This window comes from Marmota flaviventris, chromosome 5 (assembly GCF_047511675.1).
Source record: "Marmota flaviventris isolate mMarFla1 chromosome 5, mMarFla1.hap1, whole genome shotgun sequence".
Taxonomy (NCBI): Eukaryota; Metazoa; Chordata; class Mammalia; order Rodentia; family Sciuridae; genus Marmota; species Marmota flaviventris.
The window spans coordinates 70,420,023-70,441,336 of NC_092502.1; the positions used below are offsets into that span (position 1 = coordinate 70,420,023).

Genomic DNA, 21,314 nt, shown 5'->3' on the forward strand with positions numbered 1-21,314 from the left:
CAGCATAGAAGACACAAGACAATATTGACTGGTTGTAGGAAGCACCCTACATCCTAGAACACTTTATTAAGACCTTATTGCTTATGCAGTTAAAAGAGACATTGATTAAGCTATAGAAGTTTCTGTACCTGGTCCCAGGTCAATCTGTGCAGAGCTTTCCCAGGCTGTTGGGAGCTGGGACACTACTAGGCAGGGATAGGACTCAGAGTGGGAAAGAGGCTACCTCCTAAGAGCCTTAGAGGTGGCAGTGGGCTTCAATAGGGCCCTTGGGTGAGCAAAGGGGTTAGGAGTATAGGTTTAAGCCAGGATCCAGGGGCAACATTCCCTGAGATGAGTCAAGCCCCAGCCCTCTGTGGGGTTTCCAGAACAAAGGCTGGGTAAGGGAAGCAGCACTGTGGAGGGGTAGGGGATATATCTCCAGGCAGTGCTGGAGCTGAGGGACCTTGGCAGAGTGGCCTAGGTGACAGCTATATAATTTGTAGCAATTGGGCCTTCCTGCATGACTGTTGGGTGTGAGTGTCCCTTATGAAGAAGTCATGCACCAAGGCGGGGCTTGAGCACCAACACCAGGCCTGGGTAGTGGGTATATTGGGGTGACCACAGTGGGCAAGGAAAGCCACCTGTCACCCATATCTCATTTTGTGTTTATGGAAGATAAGGCAGGGAGCCTTCCCCATCAGGAATGGAGTTATTTTTCAGGCCTAGGTATTGATGCTCCCAATTCTTTAGTTTGGAAGAACTTGGGGGTGGGTGGGGAAGTTAAGTTTCCTTAACCAAATCTACTCTTCATGTCTCCTAGAAGCCTCCTTCATACACCACTTCAAGACTAACTTGGTTGCTCTCCCTTCTCCAGCTTTTCTCACAAGGCACTTATTACAGTTGCTAAGGGGAGGAAAGGAAGAAGTTTGAGAGATGACTCTGGTGGTGGTGCCCAATCTATAGAATCAGAAGCAAGCAAGGTGGCCAGGGGCTAGTGACTACCATAATACAGGCGCACAGCCAGGCCAATGAGCAGTGTGGCCAGGAAGAATGTAGCTGTGAGTTGCAGCCGTAGCAGGGCTGCTGAAAGCATGGCATTGACCACTAATGAGCAGGACACAACAAAAAGGCGCGTGATGCTGCTGCCATGCTTCATGACAGCGGACATGAGCAGTCCATTTAGTGCTTGGCTCAGCACCACAAGTGCTGCCCATCCTGAGAAACCCTCCAGGAGGCCTGGGCCAGAACCACCACCTGCATGCAGACCAAGGTTCAGGAGCACACCAAAAGTGTAGAGGAAGAGGTTTTGAAGTGCGAGGGGCAGACGTTGTCGCTTCATGAGCAGCTCTGTGTATACAGACGACAAGCCTGAGATGAGACAGTACAGGATGAGCAGCAGCAGTCCCAGTGGAGTGATATGCAGGGGCATGGGGCTGGCAGCAGCTGCTAGAGGCCCAGGAAGGGTGTTCCCAGGGTCCTGAAGGCCACCTGCTGCATAGCAGGCCCCTGCAGCCATCAGCAGCAGCAGTGCCAAACCCTGGCGTGCAGAGAGGCGGTGCCGGAGACAGAGGCAGTAGAATAGGGCTGTGCTTCCAATCTTGAGATTGCTCAGCACCTGGTAGGTGCTGGGGTCCATGTAACGCTGTAGATAGATCACCAGGTTGTTGTTGGCGCCATAGAGCAGGGCAGATAGTGCAAAAGGAGCAGCTTGGCGCCAGGGTGGGGCCCCTCGGGGCCATGCTTGCCAGCCCACAAGGAGAGAGAAGGCGCACAACAGTAACTTGGTCAGCTCAGTGAGCAGCACAGCTGAGGAGGGCCGAAAGGGCACTCGCCCATCCACATGGCACAGCGCCAGCAGTGGGGCATGGGCACCATACATGGCAGTGGATAGGAGGAGCATCAGGGTCCAGCGGGCCTGCCTAGGACGGCCCAGGCCTGGCATACCACCTTCCTCTACACTCATGCCCTCATCAGATCCTGGTTGCCTGTGTAACTAGCAAGTGGCAGAGGAACTGGGGCACATTTAAGGGATATTAAGTTATGAAGCCAGCTCCCAGGAGGAGCTGGTACATTGCCAGAGAGAATACTGAGGATCAGAGTCATCTGTACACTCCACAGTTAGGGCTGGAAGAGGAAGGGGCTGATGAAGCATGGTCTTGGGGCCAGTCTCATGGAGCTGGGGAGGGAAGGAGTCCAGGTTACAGTCCGACAAGCCACTGTGCACCCTCTGCAGGAAGAGAAGCTAAGATGAAGGACAGGTGGAGACAGTAAGTAGATGACAGCCAGGGAAGCTAGATAGTGTGTCTGTGTTCGAAAGGCCTCCACCTGTAGGCCCCAGCTGTTCATCCTGCTTCCCCCATAGGATCTAGAGCTAGTCAGGCCCCTTGCGCAGTGACCGAAAGTAGTCCCTCAGTGTCTTCTCCACGTTGGGCACAGCATATGCCTGAGCTGCATAGATGCCAGTGAAGGTGCCAACTGCAAAGCCCAGTACTGCCGATGCCCTCAGTTTGGCCACCACATAGCCAGCCAGGAATCCTTTGAGGAACGGGGAGGACAAAAGCGAGCCATCCTGCAGAGAAAAATGAAGAAGGAAACTCAGGCAGGTTTTCCCTCTTCTCTGCCCAGGAACTACTCAAGTGAGGGTCACTCTCTACAGCTGTAGCATTTTCTTCAAAGATTTTTCTCAAGGTTCTGGAGCTCAAAAAAGAAAAACAAAAAAAAAAACTCAGGAGTCCTGATCACACAATATCAGAATCCTGAAGTCAGAAAACTCCAACCACAGAATCTTCCTGCTAAAATGTCAGAGATGCCCCTGAGCAGTCTGAGCCCTGCTATTTCTCCAGTCTCATTTTCTAGCATATTTTCCCACTACTGCAGCAGAACCAACCTCCTTTCCCTCTCTTGTACATAATACTACTCTGCATATGTTTGGAGTTTTCATTCCTCTCCACTTCACCTAGTTAACCACTACTTAAGATCTCAGGTCAAGTGCTATTTTCTCAGGGAAATTTTCCTGGGGAACTGAGAACTGGCCCTCAATAACCATTTGCTGAATAAATCTCTGCCACTCACTCAACATTCTCAAGAGAAAATTGGACAATGAAGATTAAGGTGAGAGGCAGGAGGACAACTCCTACCTGGCCCACACCACTGCTGACTTCGTCTTCCACTCGCTGTTGCAGGCGTTCCAGCTGGTTCTTGAGAAATGCCAGGTCCTTAAGCTTGGGCAGAGAATCCTAGGACAAGGGAGAGGCTGGCTCCAGCAGACTGACTCAGCCCCATTCCCTGTTCAATTCTATCAGAAACTGGGAGTTGGGAGGAATGGGGTGAGCCAGAGATATCTTTCTATAAAACCTTCCTGAGATGGCAGTGGTAAAGGCAGAAAGGCATTGAAAAGCAGAGTTACATGGGGCCAGGGAGGGGGTGACAGATGAAATCAGTATCAGTAACTTGTAATAATCACTACAGGAATCTAATATAGCAATCAGTGTGCAGGAAAGACAGAAGGAACCTTCAATTAGGTCTATGAGCAAATAACTACTGACTGAACCAAGAACTCCCCGAAAGTGGTGATCAGTCTTTCTTGTCTGTTGTAAAATGCCTGGTAGTGGGACTGGCAGGCACTTGGTGAATGTGACTGATGCTGGGCTTCCAGACCAAAGGAGAATAATAGCTTGAAGCCGCCCCCTGGACAATTTGAGGGTAAACCCGATTTCTGCCTGGACTGTATCCCTGTTTCTGAGAGCATCTCAACCTAAATGGAGTAACTGGATATGAGAGATAATGAATGTCAGAAAGAGTATGCATAAACGACGAATAATTCTGATCACATGTAAGTATAAAATTCAGTGTGTGCACAAGAAAAGTGTTTGAGGGTGCCGTTCGTGTGGATTGGAAACGCTATCTCTGGAAGGGGAATTTGGGGGGCTAGGGAATGAGGCAGAGTGAAGAGCATTCCGGGGTAAGTGTGTTTGAGTGTGTGCTAGTAACTGGGGATCATGATGGTATTCGGAAGGGGACTGCTGGGGGATCCCCGACTCCGCCCGCCTTCCCTAAAACTACCCCCATGCCACCCCTCCCTGTTGAGGTAGTCGATAGAGTCCCAGGGAAAACAAGAGGCACCCCATCTCTGAGACATTCCAGTGTCGCCTTTCCCCAAAACTACAGAGCCATGGAGTCTAAAGACAATCTTAAAAAATTAAGGATCACCCCCACGTTCACTCACCTTGTCATCCGCCATCTTCCCCGCCGAACTTGTTGCGCAGGCGCAGCCCCGCCTCCCTTATGTGGGCCTACCGCCATCTTTACTGAGGGCGGAGGCACTTCCGGGGCATTTTTGTAAAGGATTGGGTGTTTTCTTCGCCGCCGAATTTTGACAGTCTAGTTTTCTTTTTTTTTTTTTTTTTTTTTTTCAGAGTAGAAATTAGAAGTTTATTAAAGGACAGCAGAAAAGACTTCTCCCGGAGGAAGAAGGGGACCCAAGAGGTGGAATCCCGACAGTCTAGTTTTCACAGATGCTTCCACGTGACCCCTACCGCCGCATCCCAGGCTGTCTGTGAGCGCGCATACGACCCGCGCGATGATCTCACTCATGCGCGAGTGCGCGCGGTGCACGTTCACCTGACCAGTCTTCCACCCTCTTGATGAGCTCACAGTTGCGTGTTGGTGTCAGCGAGTCAGGGGCGTCCGTGCGCCTCCTCTGGTCCGACGCACGGAAACACACATCCACTCTGCATCTAGACACCACCGTCTAGGGGCGGTGCTGCTCAGACCCCGCCCCGCGTGTTTGCGGCGCCAGCTGGCCTGGCGGTCTCCGGCAAAGGGACCCGGGGCTTTTCAGCGCAACTCTGCTGAGGTCGCGCTGAGCTGAGAGCGCAGGGCAGCTAGGGCCAGCCGGGACCCGGAGGGGCTATGCTGGGCAAGGATTATATGCTGGCCATCATTCTGGTCAACTGCGACGGTGTGCACAGAGGGGCCTAGTGGGAAAATCAGAAGCTGATGGGGGAGACTAGGGAGTGGAGAAAGGGTCAAAATCGGGGGTGGTATGGGGATCGGCGGACAAATGAACCCTGATCCTACAATCCTTAAGATTGGGGAGCCTTGAGCTTCTGCCTAACGGGCTGTTCCTTGTGGGATGTAGGGAGGGTTATGACAATGGTTATTCTGAACTCATGCATAATATGTGCACCCTCTCCAATCTCGTTTCTGTAGATGACTTGTGGGGGGACCAGAATCTGGAGGGGGAACCAGGCCTGCCCCCAGGCTGGAGGAAGATCCATGATGCTGCAGGTACTTACTATTGGCATGTACCAAGCGGTAGCACCCAGTGGCAGCGTCCAACCTGGGAAATAGGAGATGCAGAGGATCCAGGCACGGTAGGTGTGAGAAGGGGGCCTAAGGCTGTGTGTGGCCCTATGCCTGCTTGTTATACTGACTGACTGCCCCCGTTCTACAGAGGACAGAGAGGATTTGGGGACTGCGGCCCCCCAAGGGGAGATCCTTCTCCAGCCTGGAGAACTCACTGGACCGAAGGTAACAGGGATGGCCCAGGCAAAATGAAAGGCTTGGGAGCATTCAGAAATGCAGCTGGACCCAGTCTGTTTTCCAGATCAGGTTCTGGACTACCTTTTAGGGCCCTGTTCTGTGTTGTTGGGCACAGCACAGCCCCGTGTTCTTGACTATCAGTATTTTGAGTTTTGTCCCTTGATCTAAGTTTTTGTCATTAGTTACATATTCTTTTCCATATTCTGTGTCCTGACCTATCATGTTTTAGACCTTGGCCATGTCTTTGGGCTTTGATTTCAAGGATGTCTTGTCTTGGTTAGGGGCTCTGATTCACAGTTTATACACTGTATCATGTTTTAACTTTTATTCGACGTCCTGTCTGGACTTTGGGTTCTGAATTTTCTCTCAAATTCTAAGCCACATTTTATGTTAATATATCCTGAGTTTTACCACACTTGGGGTTTATATTTGTGATGCTGTATTTTGGATCTTGTCCAAAATCCTGTGCTGATAAAATAGCTTGGGCCTTACCATTTCCCCTACTGTAGGAAGTATGGTTCTCTTACCAGTTGTGCTCTCTTTTCCAGTAACTCTCTGACCTGGTATGGTGAGGAATCCTATATCCAGAGCCTGGAGCCAGGGGCTAAGGTAGTGACTTGAGCCCGAGGGCCAACCTAAGGCATTGGGAAATCCTTAGTGAAAGATTGGGGTGGACCTGGATTGAGTAGAGGTGATAAAGGGCAAAGGAAGAGACTACCAGAGGGTTTGTACATGTGGAGCCTGTGGTACCTGCCACCCCATTCCACCCCTACTCATTCCTGTCCCTTCCCCTAACTTGTCAGTGCTTTGCAGTCCGCTCTCTGGGCTGGGTGGAGGTGCCGGAAGAAGACCTGGCACCAGGAAAGAGTAGTATTGCAGTCAATAACTGTATCCAGCAGCTGGCTCAGACCCGCAACCGTAGCCAGCCCCCAGATGGTGCCTGGGGTGAGGTGAGTTATCTGGTTGCCCAATGGGTTCTGTCTATGGACCAGCAGAAGTAGTTGTCCCTGAGTTACCTGTTTCCTGTGGCAACCACTTTTATCTGATCTTTGGGATGACTGTCCTTGGCAGGGCCAGAACATGCTTATGATCCTGAAGAAGGATGCCATGAGCCTAGTGAATCCACTGGACCATAGTCTGATCCACTGCCAGCCTCTGGTGCACATTCGTGTATGGGGCGTGGGCAGCTCCAAGGGCCGGTGAGGACATCTGCATCTCCCCAAGCGAGAGCTGCTTCTCCCTCCCCCCTGCAGGCTGTGATCCCCACTGATGCTGATCCCTGGTACTTGAACCCCTGGACACAGATCCTCTGACATGGACCCAGCACTGCCTCCCCTGCCTGGTTCAGCCCTGGTTGGGGAGGGTGGGCCCAGCTCAGCAGGGACAGATAGGGGACAGCCTGAAAGGCTGGGCTGATTCTCTCCTGTGCTCCCACATGCTTCTGGAACAGTGACAGGTACGTGACAACCAGGTACCCTGACTCCCAGCCCTAACCTCCCTACTCTATCTTTGCTGTATTCCTAGACTGATTTTAAAAGCTTCTTGTAGGCACTATAGGCCCCTGCCTCTAACCAGCTCTACCCCAGCCCTATCTCTGCTTTTGCCAGGGACTTTGCTTTTGTGGCGGGTGACAAAGACAGCTGTATGCTCAAGTGCCATGTGTTTCGCTGTGATGTCCCTGCCAAAGCTATTGCAAGTGCCCTACATGGGCTCTGTGCTCAGGTAAGTGCTAAGGGTGGGGGGGCAGGACATGTGGTTGTGGAGCTGGGGCTGGAGTTTTCAAGATAATTGGGTCAGGGTGTTATTGACCCCTTCACCCAAATTCCTCCTTCTCTCTGAGTCTCATGCTGATTGCATTGTATTTTAGATCTTGTCAGAGCGAGTAGGAGTCAGTGGTGATTCTGTTTGCTGCTCCCCAGATCCCATCTCCCCTGAAGACCTGCCACGGCAAGGTACAGGAAAAGGGCTGCTATATTGCAGCATCAGGATGTTTGATGAAAGATGGGAGTTGGTCATTTAGCACGGCTCCAGAAATGTGAGATTTCTGAGGTGTCTGGCCCCAGGGATCCCAAGCCCTAAAATGGAGGAACATCCATGGGCTTTCTTTTATTAGCAATATCTCTGTCCTGGGTCCTGGCCCACTCAGAAGGGTAGGCTAGGTATAATGGAGAGTTCCCATGCCAACTTAATGTTTACATTTCAGTGGAACTGCTGGATGCTGTGAGTCAGGCTGCTCAGAAATATGAGGCACTGTACATGGGGACCCTGCCAGTCACCAAAGCCATGGGTGAGGACTGAAGAGGCTGGATGGGTTGGGATGCATAAGACAAGAGGAAGGTGGGTGGGGTGGGATCTACTATTTCTTGGAGACCTCCCATGGCCTTACATAGCCTGGGATGTACCAGCTTTCCCAACTCAAAGTTCTAATTCCAGCCCCAGCTATATTCTTCTCATCTTTCTGAATCCCAAGTCAGTGAGAGGGGCCTAGATACTCTCTGCAGACCCTTTCTTTCTTTGTAACTGGGAGACATCACAGTGGTCATGTCCCCCCAGGAATGGATGTGCTGAACGAGGCCATTGGTACCCTCACTGCCCGAGGGGACAAGAATGCCTGGGTTCCTGCTGTGCTCAGTGTATCTGATTCTCTCATGACTGCACATTCCATTCAGGTACCAGAAGAGGGTGAAGTGGGGAGCCTGTGGAGGGTTAGCAAGGATGCTGAGGGGGTCTGCTGGAAGAGATAGTGTGCCTGGCCAGTGCTTGATCCTCTAATGACTAGGCCTGGTATGGACAGGCAGAGGCCAGTGCAGAGGAGGAGCCACTGTGGCAGTGCCCTGTGCGCCTTGTGACCTTTATTGGCGTTGGCCATGACCCACACACCTTTGGCCTCATCGCTGACCTTGGCCGTCAGAGCTTCCAGTGTGCAGCCTTCTGGTGCCAGCCTCATGCTGGGGGACTCTCTGAAGCTGTGCAGGCTGCCTGTATGGTGAGTTGGGGGTTGGCATTCATGGGTGGAATTGTCCTGTAGCTGCTGTATACCATGGACTGGGCTCACGATTGGCAGCCTTTCCACAGATCACAAACCAGTGACCCTAGGGCTGATTGGTTCATAAGTATTTTGGCCCTTGTTCTATTTTTAGTAAGTTTTGATTAGTTGCCAATATTTACAGGCTAGAAGATTTTACATAGTTATTACTATACCTGCATTTCTTAAATTATGAAGAGTCTGGCACAGGGTTCAAATGTAAAATTTCAGCATGTAGCTGGAGTTCTGTAGGGACTCTGCTACATAGGTTTGGTATTGTCTTTTCTGTTTGTCTCATTTAGGTTATTTCTTGGCATATGTGGGCATTCAAATGTGGTATGCTTAAACTCCACTACTTCAGTTCACTTATTTATTCAACAAATGATGAGTACCTATAAATTATATGCACCACACTTAACCCTGGTAATTCAGCAATATAGAAGGCACATCTTACCTTCACAGAATACTTAGGATAGAACAGAAACACATCAGGAAGAGGTTGTATACCATGGGATGATAGAGGAGATTTCCTTCACGAGAGAAAATTGAGATGACCTATGAGGAAGTTATGTGAAGCAGAGTGGGACAGTTATGCTGAGTACAGGAAACTTCAATTGTAAAGGAGAGAGAGAGAGAGAGAGAGAGAGAGAGAAGAGAGAGAGAGAGAGATGTTAGTAGATTAGAGTATGTGGCAATGCAAGGGAAGGTGTAGTGAGAGATGAAGGCAGAAACTAGGTCATGGGTCGAAGTGATGAGTTTATTTTATCCAGGGGTATGAGGAACCAATGAAGGATTTTGAGCAAGACAGTTAAGTTTCATTTGTAGTTTAGGATGACCACTTAAGCTATAGTATGGGTAAAAACTTTAGAGGACACAGAGAGGAGGTAGGAAGGCTAATTGGGACCCTCATTAATAGTTCAAATGAGAGATAATTTGAGCAGTTGTACTGGGAATGGATTGGGGTTGTAGACCCTCCCCTTAATTAGAGAATATGTTTTGGTGAGGACTGATCCACAACAGTGATAGATAGATCAGAGGTAGCCTAGTGGTAGGTGTGGTTAAGAGTACAGGCTCTACAGTCAAAACTAGGTTTGAATGACAGTTTCACCATTTTCTGGCTATATGACCTTGAGTAAGCCTTCTATTCTCTCTGAATCTTAACTTCCTCATTTGGAAAATGGGGATAACAACACCTCATAAAAAGCTGAATTAAGTTATATTATTATATCAAACACTTACCAGTGTCCAGCCTTCCTTAATTTCTCAGTAAATATCAAGTTTTATGTTTTTGCTGTTGAGCTACTTGACAGTATTGTAAGGACTGCAGATATGCTAACTATCAGATAGAAGCCTTGCCCAGTTTTCTGTCCTGCAGAAGCTTTTAAGGAGTCCAGGGGCAGAGAGTAGCTGTATCCTCACATCACCCTTCTCCCTAGGTTCAGTACCAGAAGTGTCTTGTGGCCTCTGCAGCTCGAGGCAAGGCCTGGGGTGCCCAGGCCCGTGCCCGCCTGCGGCTCAAGCGGACCAGCTCTATGGACTCCCCAGGAGGTCCCCTGCCTCTGCCCCTACTCAAAGGAGGGGTTGGGGGTGCAGGGGCAGCCCCTCGAAAGCGGGGTGTCTTCTCTTTTCTTGATGCTTTCCGTCTGAAACCCTCTCTACTCCATATGCCCTAAATTGATCTTGGAGGGCTGGGGAAGGAGGCTCTGGATTCATGCCCAACTCTGTACCCCTTTATGTCCCAGGGGCCTGCAACCTCTCACCTTTCCTGCCTGTTCGGGATCCTTGCTTACCCTTTATTTATTGCCCAACTTATTGTTTATATGGATGACTGAGAGGCCCTGCACTACAACTTAGGCCCCTGGTTCCCCCTTACCTTGGATCCTTGTGTTCCTTGACCCTGTCCAGCCCTGGGCAGTTGGCTCTACCTCAGCAACACTTTATAGAAAAATAAGTGCAAATAAAAATCCCTCAGTGACCTCACTAGGTGTGAGTATATTGGACCTGGGACAGGGTTGGGGGCTAACAACCTGTGAGGGGTGAGCGTGACGATGAGGGCATGGATGTAATTGACACCTGACTTCATTCGTGCAACAAACATTTTCTAAGGTCTTCTTTGTGCTAGATACTAAGCTAGGTGCTGGGGATGTACTAGTCAGATCCCACCTTCTGAGACTCCTAGGGGAGATAAACAAGTCAAACAAAATAGAAGATGCCATGTAGTACAACTCGGAAATCTTCTTCAGAAGAGTATTGTGGTAGCACGGTGAGACACTTAACCTGGCCTAATGTGTTACAGAAGACTTTGGGAGGGTTGACATTTAAGCCGAGTGTTGAAGGAAGATGAGTACTAAGTGAGTCTAGAGAAAATAAATGTGGTGAATGTGTAGGGCACTGGACAGAGGTGAGGTTCCAGGAGTTGACCTGGCTAGAACACTGACGGGGTACACGTGGGGCTTGAATTTTTGGTGGTTTGAATTTGCTCCTGAGAACAATTGGGAGAGACTGGACCCTGAGACTTGGGCTCCCTAGAGCGCCAGGTCCTTGGAAAAACAGCATCGTTTGGTGCCTTGTGACCAGGGTCCCGAAGAATCTTTAGCTGGCGATTTCGAGTCCCTTAGGGAATTGGCGCAGGGTCCCTGCGGTTCTCGGGGGTTGAAAAGAACCGTCCAAACAAGTCCTCCAAGCAGCCAGCGCCGCCTGGCACACATTCCAACTAGCCCGCGTGATCGGCGGTCCCGGAAATGACGCGCTGCCTCGCTGGCAGTGCGGAAGTGGAGATGGCGGAGCTGTATGTGAAGCCGGGTGAGCGCAGCTGGGGGCGCCGGGTGCGGACCTATATCTTCCCAAGCCCCAGTGAAACCTTCTGGTGGAGTCCGGCTCTCGCTTTACACATTCCCTCGCCTCCACAGGCAACAAGGAGCGCGGCTGGAACGACCCGCCGCAGTTCTCATACGGGCTGCAGACCCAGACTGGCGGACCCAAGCGCACGCCGCTCACTAAGAGGGTCGCCGCCCCGCAGGATGGACCCCCCAGAGGTGCGTGGGGGCCCTATACACGGAGTCCCGCGGAGAATGGGCGGTGCCAGGGATAAGCGTGACCTAAAGGCCTGTTTCTCTCTTCTGAGGAGACTTCCCTCCACAAGGAGACTGGGACCCCAGTAAGGGGCCCAGAGCGGGTGTTTTTGAGCTCCCTCTGCCGCTTAGACCAATAAATGTTGTTTATTTAAGAAGACTCTTTAATACCTTGATCCTAAGTGATCTTATCAAGAGTATTCTCAAGTTGTTTCCAATCTAGTCCTCTTCTTAGAATCCCATAGTGATACATGGATTTAGCCCTTTTACCTCTTCACTTGGGTATAGTAGGCATCTGAGACTTGATGTGTTACTCATCTATTTATTATTATTTATTGAGTACATACTAAGAGACACTACTTAAGGGCAACAAACTAAATAGCAGTGAACAAGAAGTTAACTACCTAGCGTTGGCAATAGATTAAATATTGATTTAATATTTAATGGTATTTAATGTCATGGCTTGAATAAGATGACATTAAATCAAAGGGCTCTGCAGAGAAATAACAGAATGATATGTTACTGGGTGACTAAATTAGGCATCTGAGGGGTTGAAATCTAGTAACTAGAAGCCAGTCAATGATCAGGTGCAAGAACATTTCAAAGCTAGTGCAAAGGTCCTGGGATAAGAAAAAGATTGGATACTGAAGAAGTAGAATGGCTACAACATAGTGAGTTTTGCCAGGAAAAGGAGTTTGCATTTTAATCTACAAAGTTGGAAGCTATTGAAAAGTTTAAAGTAGAGAAGGGCTGTCTTTCCCACTTAAAAGTTTCCTAGGCCAGAAGTGGGCAGTCACCTGCACAATGGGCTCAGGTTAATTTCTTTTAGCATCCCTTCATCCTTTACACCCTTTTCACTGCAAAGGAGTGATATAAGGAAGGCAGGGTTTCTTAACCATGGCACTACTGATTTTTATTTATTTAAATAAATTTTTATTTATTTTATTCTTTGCTGGATACTCTTTTGCGTTGTAGTTTCTTCAGCAGCACCCTTGATCCTCTACCAGGTAGATGCCAGTAGTGTTCAGTCAGTTGTTTCGGATGTTTGCTCTCCAGCATGGGAACCACTAATTGATTTACATCTTTAAAAGATCACTGTGTCTGCTGTGTGGAAAAAGATTTTAGGGAAGAAATGAACAACAAATCAAGAAGCTATTACAGTAATACAGGCAAGATTTAATGATTTGACAAGGAAGGAAGTAGTGGGGATGGTAGGAATTGGGTGTACATAGGTTATGTTGTGGAAAAAGTAAGAGTAAGTAAATAGAAATCAATATGGTTTTTTGTTTGTTTATTTGACATGGGGAGATTGGAGGATAGAGTTTTGTGGGGAGGGAAAAAGCAAGTTTTCATTTTGGGCCATATTTAAGTTTGGGTTGCTGCTATCTTTGGAGAGAAACAGGGATAGATCAGATTAGAGAAAGTCACCAACAGTCGATGGTATTTAATGGCATGGCTCGAATAAGATGACATAAAGAGAGGTTGTGGATAGAGACCTAAAAAGTTGCTCTAGGGCTTTCTAGCATTTCAAGGTTATGTATAGGAGGGAGCAGCAAAGATTAAGAAATGGCCAAAGAAGAATAGGGGAGAGTAAAATCAAGAATCAACAGTGCAGAATGCTACAGAGGTCAAGAGAGATAGAGACCTCTATATCTGACAAACACTGCAATTACTGCTGACCTTAACAAGAACAGTCTCTATAGAGTGGTGAAAACAAATTTAGCTGGAATGGGCTGAGAAGAGAATATGAAAAATACAGCGTAATTATAGACATTTCACTCAGAAAGTTTTATGAAGCAGAGATGAGAAAATGGGGCAATGTTGGAAAATGGAATAATGTGAAGGAAGGATTGCTTTTGATAGTATATACTAATATGTTTGTATGCTGACTGAGAACCAGAACTGATGATGCAGAAGAAAAGGAATAATAGCTGGAGATGGATTTTGATAGAAGCAGGAAGCTTTCATTTATTACAGAAGGAAGGAAAGTGGGCACAGATGCAGATAAGCTGGTAAAAGTGGTGGTGGGAAGATGAGAGAGTTCATGTTTGATGACCTGTATTTTCTCAATGAAACATGAGGCAGGATCAGAGGTGGAGAGACAGTAGGCAAAGAAAGAGTGAGACAGGAGAAAAGTTTAGAAGACATGTGTCCAGGCAGTATTTGGTATGTTTTAACATCGGTGGCCATTAAAAGTATTAAGTTATCATTTATCAGTTTGGTTCTGTTTTCTTCCCAAGTGTAGGCACTATGGTTTAACCAATAAAGTGGGACAAAAGGAAGAGAGGAAGGAGGTAAAAGTGTTTCAAAGGGAGTAGGTGTAATGCACCAGGGAATCTGAGTAGTTGAGCTGGAAGGGTAGGAGGGGCAGTCAAATTTTGTAGATGACACAGTGTTGTGGACAAAGCATTGGGGAATAAGAGGGAGGAACAAAATGATCACTGGAGTGCTGGGGCTGTAGCTCAGTGGTAAAGTGCTCGCCTGGCAGGTGTGAGGCACTGGGTTTGATCCTCAGCACCACATAAAAGTAAACAAATAAAGGCATGCTGTCCATCTACAACTACCAAAAAAAAAAAAAAAAAATCACTGGAGGTGCAGGAGTAAAGTAACTGAGGCCAAATTATTAGATGCATTAATCATCCTTGTAGATGCTAATGCCTTAGCATTAAACTTAAGTTCTTGACTTTCTTCCTCCAGTTACGGGTCAGAAACAAGTCATCTTGATTCTTCCCTCAACTATTGTAACCAAATCCTGTTGCTGCCTCCTCCTAAATAAATCTGCTTTTCCCCCCTCATCTATTCTTTTACCATAGTTATGGCTAGGCATTCTCTTTTTCCTGGACCATCTCATTAATCAACTGCCGTGCCTGGCTCTATTCTTGATCTGTTCTCATCAATTTGTCATGAAACATACATCTTAAAAAAAAAGAAAGAAAGAAAGAAATGTCAGGCACTGCAAAGTGGTGCATGCCTGGCTCCAGAGGGGCTGAGACAGGAGTATTGAGAGATTAAGGCCAGCCTCAGCAAAAAAAAAAAAAAAAAAAAAAAGCCAGGTGCTAAACAACTCAGTGTAGATCCTGTCTCTAAATAAGATATAAAAAATAGGGCTGGGGATGTGGCTTAGTGTCAAGTGCCCCTGAGTTCCATCCCCAGTACCCTGCCCTCCACACAAAATAATAATAATAATAATAATAATAATAATAATAATAATAATAAATAATAATAATAATAAGAAGAAGAAGTTGGGCCATGTTACTCCTTGCTTCTATAAAACTGCAGTGGCTTCCCAGGACTGTAGGGCTCGAGATCAAACTCCAAGGCCCTGCAGGAACTGGAATGCTTCTCCAGTCATGGCTTACACTGCTTTCTTCAGTGTTAATAAGTCTTAGGAAGCTGGGCAGTTGCACACTTGGAATCCCAGCAACACAGGAGGCTGAGGCAGGAGGATTGCAAGTTCAAAGCCAGCCTCAGCAACTTAGTGAGACTCTGTCTCAAAATTAAAAAAACAAAAACAAAAACAGAAAAAGGTTAGGAATGTGGCCCAGCTACATTGAAGCACTTTTCAGTCCAATCCCTGGTATCCCTGCCCCCCAACAATTCACCTAGTACTCATTTAACTCTTCATAGCTGCATCTATTGTATCCATTATTTCTCAACTTAATAAAAACTGTTAGCTTTGTGATATTTTTTGTTACACACTAATCTAGCAGCTGTACTTGTATAAACAACTTAGGTCTTTCTATACCCTTTATTACAGAGTACATTTTATTTCTTTACAGCATGTAACATAATTTGGCAGTTTTCTTGTGTCTCCAACCCCTCTAGAATTTAAGCTCTCTAAAGGCAGGAACCTAATTTGTCTGGTTTACTCTATCTTTGGCACCTAGCACATTGTCTGCACCTAGTAGGTACTTCATGCACATTTTTAAGTGGATGAGTTGTCCCAGAGTATCCCTGCTTAGAAGGGGTGACTTTAGTGTTGAGTTTCTTACCTATTTGAGCCATGCTACTTGAATCCTGCTTTACTTTTTCAGTCTTCACCTCAGAGACTTCTCCTGGGCCTCCTCCAATGGGGCCTCCGCCTCTTTCAAGTAAGGCCCTTGGCCCCCCCTCTGTGGGGAGCTGTCCTGTCTCCAGAGTGGAGCCCACAGGTTTCCGAGTCATCGAGTCTGAGGCTCTGATGGAGGATGTGCTGAGACCTTTGGAACAGGCATTGGAGGATTGCCGTGGCCACATGAGGGTAAGCCCTGGCCCTCCAGGGAGTGGGAGAGGATTCCTTTCCATAGCCAGATGCAAGTATGGCTCCCAAAGGTAGACCTTCTGACCCTATAGGCAATGATTCTTAATCCTGTCAGAGTTATGGACCCCTTCAGAATCTGCTAAGGCCTTCCCAAGAAAATAAACAGGATTTCAGGAGGGTGCACAAGACTTCTGCAGAACTAGTCAACAGTAGAGTTGTAGGAATGAGTTGAATTAAATTCCCATTAGTGGAAAATAGTAGTTTAATTTTCAGTATCTCCAGGCCATTCAGAGCATACCCTGCTGGTTTTGTACTCAGTGGGGGAGAGGAAATCTCTATCTATGGTGTTTCCTAAGCTCTCTGGAGGCAAGGGATCAAGGAAAGAGGAAGTAACATAGTAATTTCATCTATTTGGTTCTTAAGTCTCTTTTTTTGTAAATTAACCTTATGAGCTTCTGAGGGTCTGAGAAGCGCCCCAAATTTTTAAACTCTAGCCACACATGCATGTTTTCTTGGAAGAAGATCCATAGGCCTCAACAGGTTCTCAGTGAGGGCCTCTAACCTTTGGGTAAAGAACCAGATCTCTAAAAGACAAAATGTAAGGTCCTGGACTAGAGATTAGCAGATGCATTCCTATGATACTGCCTTCCCCTTTCCCCACTGGGCTGGCACCACTTGAGTTAGAGGGCATTTGTCTTTCAGAAACAGGTATGTGATGACATCAGTCGACGCCTGACACTGCTTCAGGAACAGTGGGCTGGAGGGAAGTTGTCAGTGCCTGTTAAGAGGAGGATGGCACTACTGGTGCAAGGTATGGGTGGCTTCTGGTATAGCCTAAATCTCTTGCCCTGCCATGGTTGGTTAAGCTGGAACAGGTGCTAAGATTTTGAACTCTGGGATGGGAGGCATGAAAACTCTTTTAGCACATTCTGCTTGCTCAAGCCCTGTTTCTCCTCAGAGCTTTCAAGCCACCGGTGGGATGCAGCAGATGACATTCACCGCTCCCTCATGGTTGATCATGTGACTGAGGTCAGTCAGTGGATGGTGGGAGTTAAAAGATTAATTGCGGAAAAGAGGAGTCTGTCTTCAGAAGAGGAGGCCAATGAAGAGACATCTGCAGCAGCTGCTGAGGAGAACCAAACTATACCAGGCTTTCAAGAGGCGCTATAATTCTGGGGATTCCCCAGACTCACCTAGCCTGTTTCCTATGCCTTGGTGTGGAGGCCTTCTCTCACTTGACTCCCTTTTACCACCAGGGAGACTGTCCCATTGGAACTGACCCAAGATCCAATCTGGGGTACAGGGAGCTCACTTGTTAACCCATAACATATGCATTTCAATAAAAACATCTCAGTGGTGGGCACTGGGTGGGAAGAGATGAGCCCTTCATATGTCACACTGGTCCCGAATACTGTCCTTGACAGCCCACTCCTTGCGTACCCTATAAACTCTGTTATCCTTCCTCCACACATCATGCCTAGCTGGGCATGATCAGATTGCTGCTTGCCACTTTTACCAAAATTAGATCAAGAAACACATTCCTTGTAGCCCCGTCTTTGAAAGAGTTCATTTCAAAATGAGAACAGATTCAAATAGCCTAGCATGTGGATGTTTTTCTCGCAAGGAAAGGAGACTCCCTTATATACCTTCCATCTTTGAGGTATACAGATAGTAGAGATTAGAACCAGTGAGTGGTTTTTGCTATAGAGAATGAAGGAGATGACCAGATACTGAGATTTGGGATCATTACCGACTCATCATTTGGCCTTTAGTGTGGACCTTAAGGTTTCTTCTAAACCTATGTAAACAAAAGTGCTGTAAGAAAGGAATGCACAAGGTTTTCAGTATTGGAATGGGGATTGGTACTTATAGGTAGTAGGAGGTAGAAATAGCAAGGGGAGACAAGAGATTTGGCTATAGGCTGTGAAATCACCTCATCCAGAGAGTGCTGCTTAGGAATGGAGAGGGGAGGGCTGTTGGGGAGGCCCAGTTCCAAGAAGACTGCTTCCTGGAAAGACAGGAATATCCCCTGGCAAGGGCCAGGCTATTGCTGTTCATGGTTGTTGGAAGTTGGTTCAGGGGGAGCTGGGAACAGACCTGGACCTCTCATAAGCCTGCTAGGGCCCTCAGCTGTGTGGCTAAGATGAGAAGACCACCATTGAGGAGAACACTGGAGCCAAGACATTTGTTTGAAAGTTTACTAAGCAGCCAGAAGGTGACATATTCTGTGCTCTAGTCCTAGCCCTTAGCATAGAGGCCTGGGGGTTGGGAGGAGTACCTACAGACCAAAGAGAAAGGAGATCTAAGGGCTTGGCAAGTAGCCCACTCCTATCCCTGGTCTAGCTGCCCCAGAATTAAAGGAGATCCGCAGCCAACAAGTCACTCCTTTCCAGATTAGATGAGGCTAGCTGTCCTTTGGATATCCCAGAAAGAGGTGGTGGCAACAGCGGCATGAGGGATCCCTCTATAACGCCACACGGGGGGATCATCTGCACTGGATTAGAAGTCCATTTCAAATTGTGCGTCATCTGGAGAAAGAAAAAGCAGGGCTGGTTGGTGGCCTGAGGGTCTGCAGGCCTATGGCCAGTGTGGAAACTCCTCTTGGAATTGAACCCCACTCTACTTCACAGAGGCATCTCAACTCAAAGGATGAGGCATTTCCTAATTTTAGATACTGCTTTCCTTACCGGGTATCTCTTCCTCTGTCTCCTTCTGCTCCTTCAGCAACTCCAGTTTGGAGGGTAGGACTGTTGGAGGAGTTGTGACCCCGGGAATCTGAGGGAGGCAGCAGGGGGGTGTCCGGGCAATGGGTGAGTTCTTGCACTCCAGCAGGAACTTTCGGTCGTAGATGATCCTGGTGCCTGTTAAGGGGTAGGGGCTGAGGTTAAGAGTCAGGAACTTGGGCTCAAAGGTGATTAGGATCCCAGGCATCAGCCTTTTGAGGACTGTGTTGGGGGGTGTAAGACTCTGTCACATTTCCCAGTGTGTAGACTGACTAGGATCTCTACTGACAAGGCTTCATGGCACTGAAAGACTACCAGGCCTAACCAAGATGTGTCTAAGCATCATAAAGCAACTGGGCATTCCAGTTAGTCCAACCAGGGGACTTAGGTTTGGACGAGTTTCAGGTCTTATTTCTTAAAAGGAGCACCAAACTTTGAGCTCAGGGTCTGCTACTCTTAAGCTTTGACATTTTCTTGGTTTGGTTTACAAGGTGGGATATAGTTGCCCTACAGCTGTGAAGGGGGCGCTCATCTCCTGCAAAGAGAAGCTGTGTTCTTCCAGATACTTGCTTTCCTCATGAAAAACAGGGACATACTGTTCTTACTCTGACCACTCCCAAGTCCTTAAAGTCTCAGCCTTCTAGCTCAAGGAAAATCAGCCAGCATAGCTGACCTCAAGGGGAACTGCCCAGTTCTCGCCCCTCCCCTTTACCTCTCGTGGCAGGAATTGCAGGGTAGGGAACCCAGCCGCTCAAGTTCTCAGGCTGCTGGCTCAACCAGCAGCAGGGGAAGCCTGGACTTTTATCTATCACAGCTAAAAGATAGAGCCAGCTACCTGAACCCCTGCCCCCAACAGCTCTAACCAAGATTTGGTGCTTCCTGCTCAGGCCACCTTCTACTGGGACCTAGGCGCCTACTCCCACGAAGCAAATTTGCTAAAGGTAGGAGCATATGGAAGACCCCCAGAAACAAGGCCAGAGAGAGGAATCCACTCACTGTCACCGAAGATGGGCTCAAGGCACTTTCAGGTTTTGGGGAACTAAGTTTCGGTTCCAAAACCCTCCCCCAAACCTACAACAGAGGGGCCTGCGGACAAAGACAAATCTACAGCCCACGCCTACCCACCCCCGCCCGCAACAGCACGCACGCGCTGGTTTTCCAGCACTCTGCGGACTCCGACCCGGCCCGCTGACCTCCCGGGGTAGTGGCGTATAGCGTGCCCCCCGGCGTAGTGCTGTAGCAGTCGGGCAGCCGTTCCCGGCCCCCCGGAATCGGGCAGCTCGTGGACGTGGACATAGCAGACAGGAGGTGCAGGAAGGCAACCGGGCTGGTGCTGTGGCGTGGAATGCTGCTGAGTCTGAGGCGGACTTGGTTGACCACGTGCGGCCGCAGCAACAACACTAGGACGACGTCACGCCCGGGGCGGGCCACTCGCTGTCACTCAACCCGATGGCGCCGCCTACTCGCTAGAGAGCAACCAGACTCCTTAAAGGTTGGGGAGAGTCTAAGACTCTGCACAAGCCTTCAGATCCACCTGGTGCAATACTTGCCAGCTTTCCTCTGAATACTGCAACAGTTTAGCAGTTTACTGCTTACACTTGGGCTCCTGGGGAGTACAGCTGGCTTATTCCTCTCAAAAGTTTTGGACAGTAAAGCACTATTAATAGCCATATTTCACAATGAGGCGAATAAGCCCAGGCAGGAAAATCTGTTTCAAAGTAACAAATGTTGTTGGAGGGGTCCTAAGCGTACCTCACTTCAGAACCTGGTCCCTTCAACACAGCTGTGTACTGGCCACTAGAAACAATCAATTGAGGCTGTGGGCTTAGCTAAGTGGTAGAGCGATTGATTAGCATGCGAGACCCTTGGTTTGATTCCCAGCACAGGAAATACACGATTGCTATGTGGTGTGAAAATGCCTTAATGGCCTTGACCACAGCAAGGGACTTACTTTCTTCAGGGAGCTTTCTGAAGAAGTTGTACCTGGGCTAAAGGATGAGTGGGCCCTGAGGGACAGGGGGAGGCTGCAGTTTGAGAAATCAAGAGGGGAGGTCTGGACTTTTATCTATCACAGCTTACTGAGGATAGGTAGGGGATCTGGTCATTTAGCTCTGTGGAAGGGAAGGTCGGAGGGAGTGTCTAACCTTTTATCTGGCCTATTATATCACTATACCTACTATATATATATATATATGGCCAGATATATAAAATGGGCTAGACAGAGGTGGTGGGAGAGTTAAGTACTAAGTCTAGTGTCTATATTATAGACTCTAAAAATTTTAACTTCAATCCAGTTGTCCAATTTGGCTTCCCCCAAATCAGCACTGTCCTTATTACCCCCCAAAATTAAGTATAGCACCTGACCACATGCACATACTGGTATTACCTCAACTATGGATTCATTAGAATTTCCCTTAGCTTTAATTCTGTCCCTCATTTAAAAAAAAAATTATAAATCAGTGCTTCTTAAACTTTAACGTGCATATAAATCACCTGCAGACCTTAATGAGAACTCTGTTATACTAGGTCCTGGTGAGATTCTGGATTTTAAATACATTCCCAGGTAATACAGGTGCTGCAGATTCTCAGAATCATATTTCAGACAGCAAGGATATGTATGCTTAATTGTTCCAAACAGTTTTGAAGAAAGCATCTTACAAAGTGGTGCACACCTAAATGATGTACATTAACTGTGATGGAGAATAAGGCTTGGGAACAAATTATAGAGTCAT

At 47.9% G+C, this 21,314-nt stretch overlaps 6 protein-coding genes across 8 annotated transcripts in view; 2 read left to right on the forward strand and 4 right to left on the reverse strand.

Moving 5' to 3' along the window:
* Positions 1-24: 24 nt before the first annotated feature.
* Slc35a4 (solute carrier family 35 member A4) lies at positions 25-1,942 on the reverse strand. Its single transcript, XM_027927959.3, has one exon. The coding sequence runs from the start codon at positions 1,940-1,942 to the stop codon at positions 971-973; it is 972 nt and encodes a 323-aa protein (XP_027783760.1). The 3' UTR covers positions 25-970.
* Positions 1,943-2,350: 408 nt separating this feature from the next.
* LOC114086623 (SLC35A4 upstream open reading frame protein) lies at positions 2,351-4,376 on the reverse strand. The gene is made up of 3 exons (XM_027927962.3): positions 4,205-4,376; positions 3,117-3,215; positions 2,351-2,548 (listed from the first exon to the last, which is right to left on the reverse strand). Exons 1-3 carry the CDS (start codon positions 4,217-4,219, stop codon positions 2,351-2,353), a joined length of 312 nt encoding a protein of 103 aa, XP_027783763.1. The 5' UTR covers positions 4,220-4,376.
* Positions 4,377-4,716: 340 nt separating this feature from the next.
* Positions 4,717-10,528, forward strand: Apbb3 (amyloid beta precursor protein binding family B member 3). 3 transcript variants are annotated; one of them, XM_071612310.1, is made up of 13 exons: positions 4,717-4,939; positions 5,191-5,354; positions 5,435-5,511; positions 6,072-6,132; positions 6,327-6,473; positions 6,595-6,722; positions 6,974-6,979; positions 7,110-7,245; positions 7,391-7,475; positions 7,727-7,810; positions 8,077-8,192; positions 8,318-8,509; positions 9,985-10,528. In XM_071612310.1, the coding sequence occupies exons 1-13, from the start codon at positions 4,891-4,893 to the stop codon at positions 10,219-10,221; spliced, it is 1,482 nt and encodes a 493-aa protein (XP_071468411.1). In that variant the 5' UTR covers positions 4,717-4,890; the 3' UTR covers positions 10,222-10,528. The 3 variants fall into 3 exon arrangements, with proteins under 3 accessions (XP_071468411.1, XP_027783758.1, XP_027783759.1); XM_027927957.3 differs by lacking the exon at positions 6,974-6,979 and having other exon boundaries at positions 7,131-7,245; XM_027927958.3 differs by lacking the exon at positions 6,974-6,979 and having other exon boundaries at positions 5,191-5,268; positions 7,131-7,245.
* Positions 10,529-11,230: 702 nt separating this feature from the next.
* On the forward strand, positions 11,231-17,233 carry Sra1 (steroid receptor RNA activator 1). Its single transcript, XM_027927960.3, has 5 exons — positions 11,231-11,350; positions 11,458-11,583; positions 15,654-15,859; positions 16,562-16,670; positions 16,818-17,233. Exons 1-5 carry the CDS (start codon positions 11,290-11,292, stop codon positions 17,027-17,029), a joined length of 714 nt encoding a protein of 237 aa, XP_027783761.1. The 5' UTR covers positions 11,231-11,289; the 3' UTR covers positions 17,030-17,233.
* An 810-nt stretch (positions 17,234-18,043) lies between these two features.
* On the reverse strand, positions 18,044-19,878 carry Eif4ebp3 (eukaryotic translation initiation factor 4E binding protein 3). The gene is made up of 3 exons (XM_027927963.3): positions 19,776-19,878; positions 18,547-18,720; positions 18,044-18,387 (listed from the first exon to the last, which is right to left on the reverse strand). The coding sequence occupies exons 1-3, from the start codon at positions 19,876-19,878 to the stop codon at positions 18,359-18,361; spliced, it is 306 nt and encodes a 101-aa protein (XP_027783764.1). The 3' UTR covers positions 18,044-18,358.
* An 82-nt stretch (positions 19,879-19,960) lies between these two features.
* Ankhd1 (ankyrin repeat and KH domain containing 1) overlaps positions 19,961-21,314 on the reverse strand; it is a 132,039-nt gene continuing 130,685 nt past the window's right edge. The window contains exon 36 of the mRNA XM_071612308.1: positions 19,961-20,048. Within this exon, the coding sequence (XP_071468409.1) occupies positions 20,042-20,048 (7 nt within the window). The 3' untranslated portion in view covers positions 19,961-20,041. The remainder of the gene's footprint in view (positions 20,049-21,314) is intronic.

What these genes read in the sequence shown, in the direction of transcription:
- Slc35a4 (XM_027927959.3), bottom strand. Translation starts at nt 1,942, where the DNA reads ATGAGTGTAGAGGAAGGTGGTATGCCAGGCCTGGGCCGTCCTAGGCAG.
- LOC114086623 (XM_027927962.3), bottom strand. An exon ending in TCAGCAGTGGTGTGGGCCAG is followed by an intron (nt 2,549 to 3,116) that starts GTAGGAGTTGTC and finishes TTTTCTCTGCAG; the next exon opens with GATGGCTCGCTTTTGTCCTC.
- Apbb3 (XM_071612310.1), top strand. Translation starts at nt 4,891, where the DNA reads ATGCTGGGCAAGGATTATATGCTGGCCATCATTCTGGTCAACTGCGAC. An exon ending in CAGATGGTGCCTGGGGTGAG is followed by an intron (nt 6,474 to 6,594) that starts GTGAGTTATCTG and finishes TGTCCTTGGCAG; the next exon opens with GGCCAGAACATGCTTATGAT. An exon ending in GCCAGTCACCAAAGCCATGG is followed by an intron (nt 7,811 to 8,076) that starts GTGAGGACTGAA and finishes ATGTCCCCCCAG; the next exon opens with GAATGGATGTGCTGAACGAG.
- Sra1 (XM_027927960.3), top strand. Translation starts at nt 11,290, where the DNA reads ATGACGCGCTGCCTCGCTGGCAGTGCGGAAGTGGAGATGGCGGAGCTG. An exon ending in GGAGCTGTATGTGAAGCCGG is followed by an intron (nt 11,351 to 11,457) that starts GTGAGCGCAGCT and finishes TCGCCTCCACAG; the next exon opens with GCAACAAGGAGCGCGGCTGG. An exon ending in GCAGGATGGACCCCCCAGAG is followed by an intron (nt 11,584 to 15,653) that starts GTGCGTGGGGGC and finishes TTACTTTTTCAG; the next exon opens with TCTTCACCTCAGAGACTTCT.
- Eif4ebp3 (XM_027927963.3), bottom strand. Translation starts at nt 19,878, where the DNA reads ATGTCCACGTCCACGAGCTGCCCGATTCCGGGGGGCCGGGAACGGCTG. An exon ending in ATACGCCACTACCCCGGGAG is followed by an intron (nt 18,721 to 19,775) that starts GTCAGCGGGCCG and finishes ACCCCTTAACAG; the next exon opens with GCACCAGGATCATCTACGAC. An exon ending in GACAGAGGAAGAGATACCCG is followed by an intron (nt 18,388 to 18,546) that starts GTAAGGAAAGCA and finishes TTCTTTCTCCAG; the next exon opens with ATGACGCACAATTTGAAATG.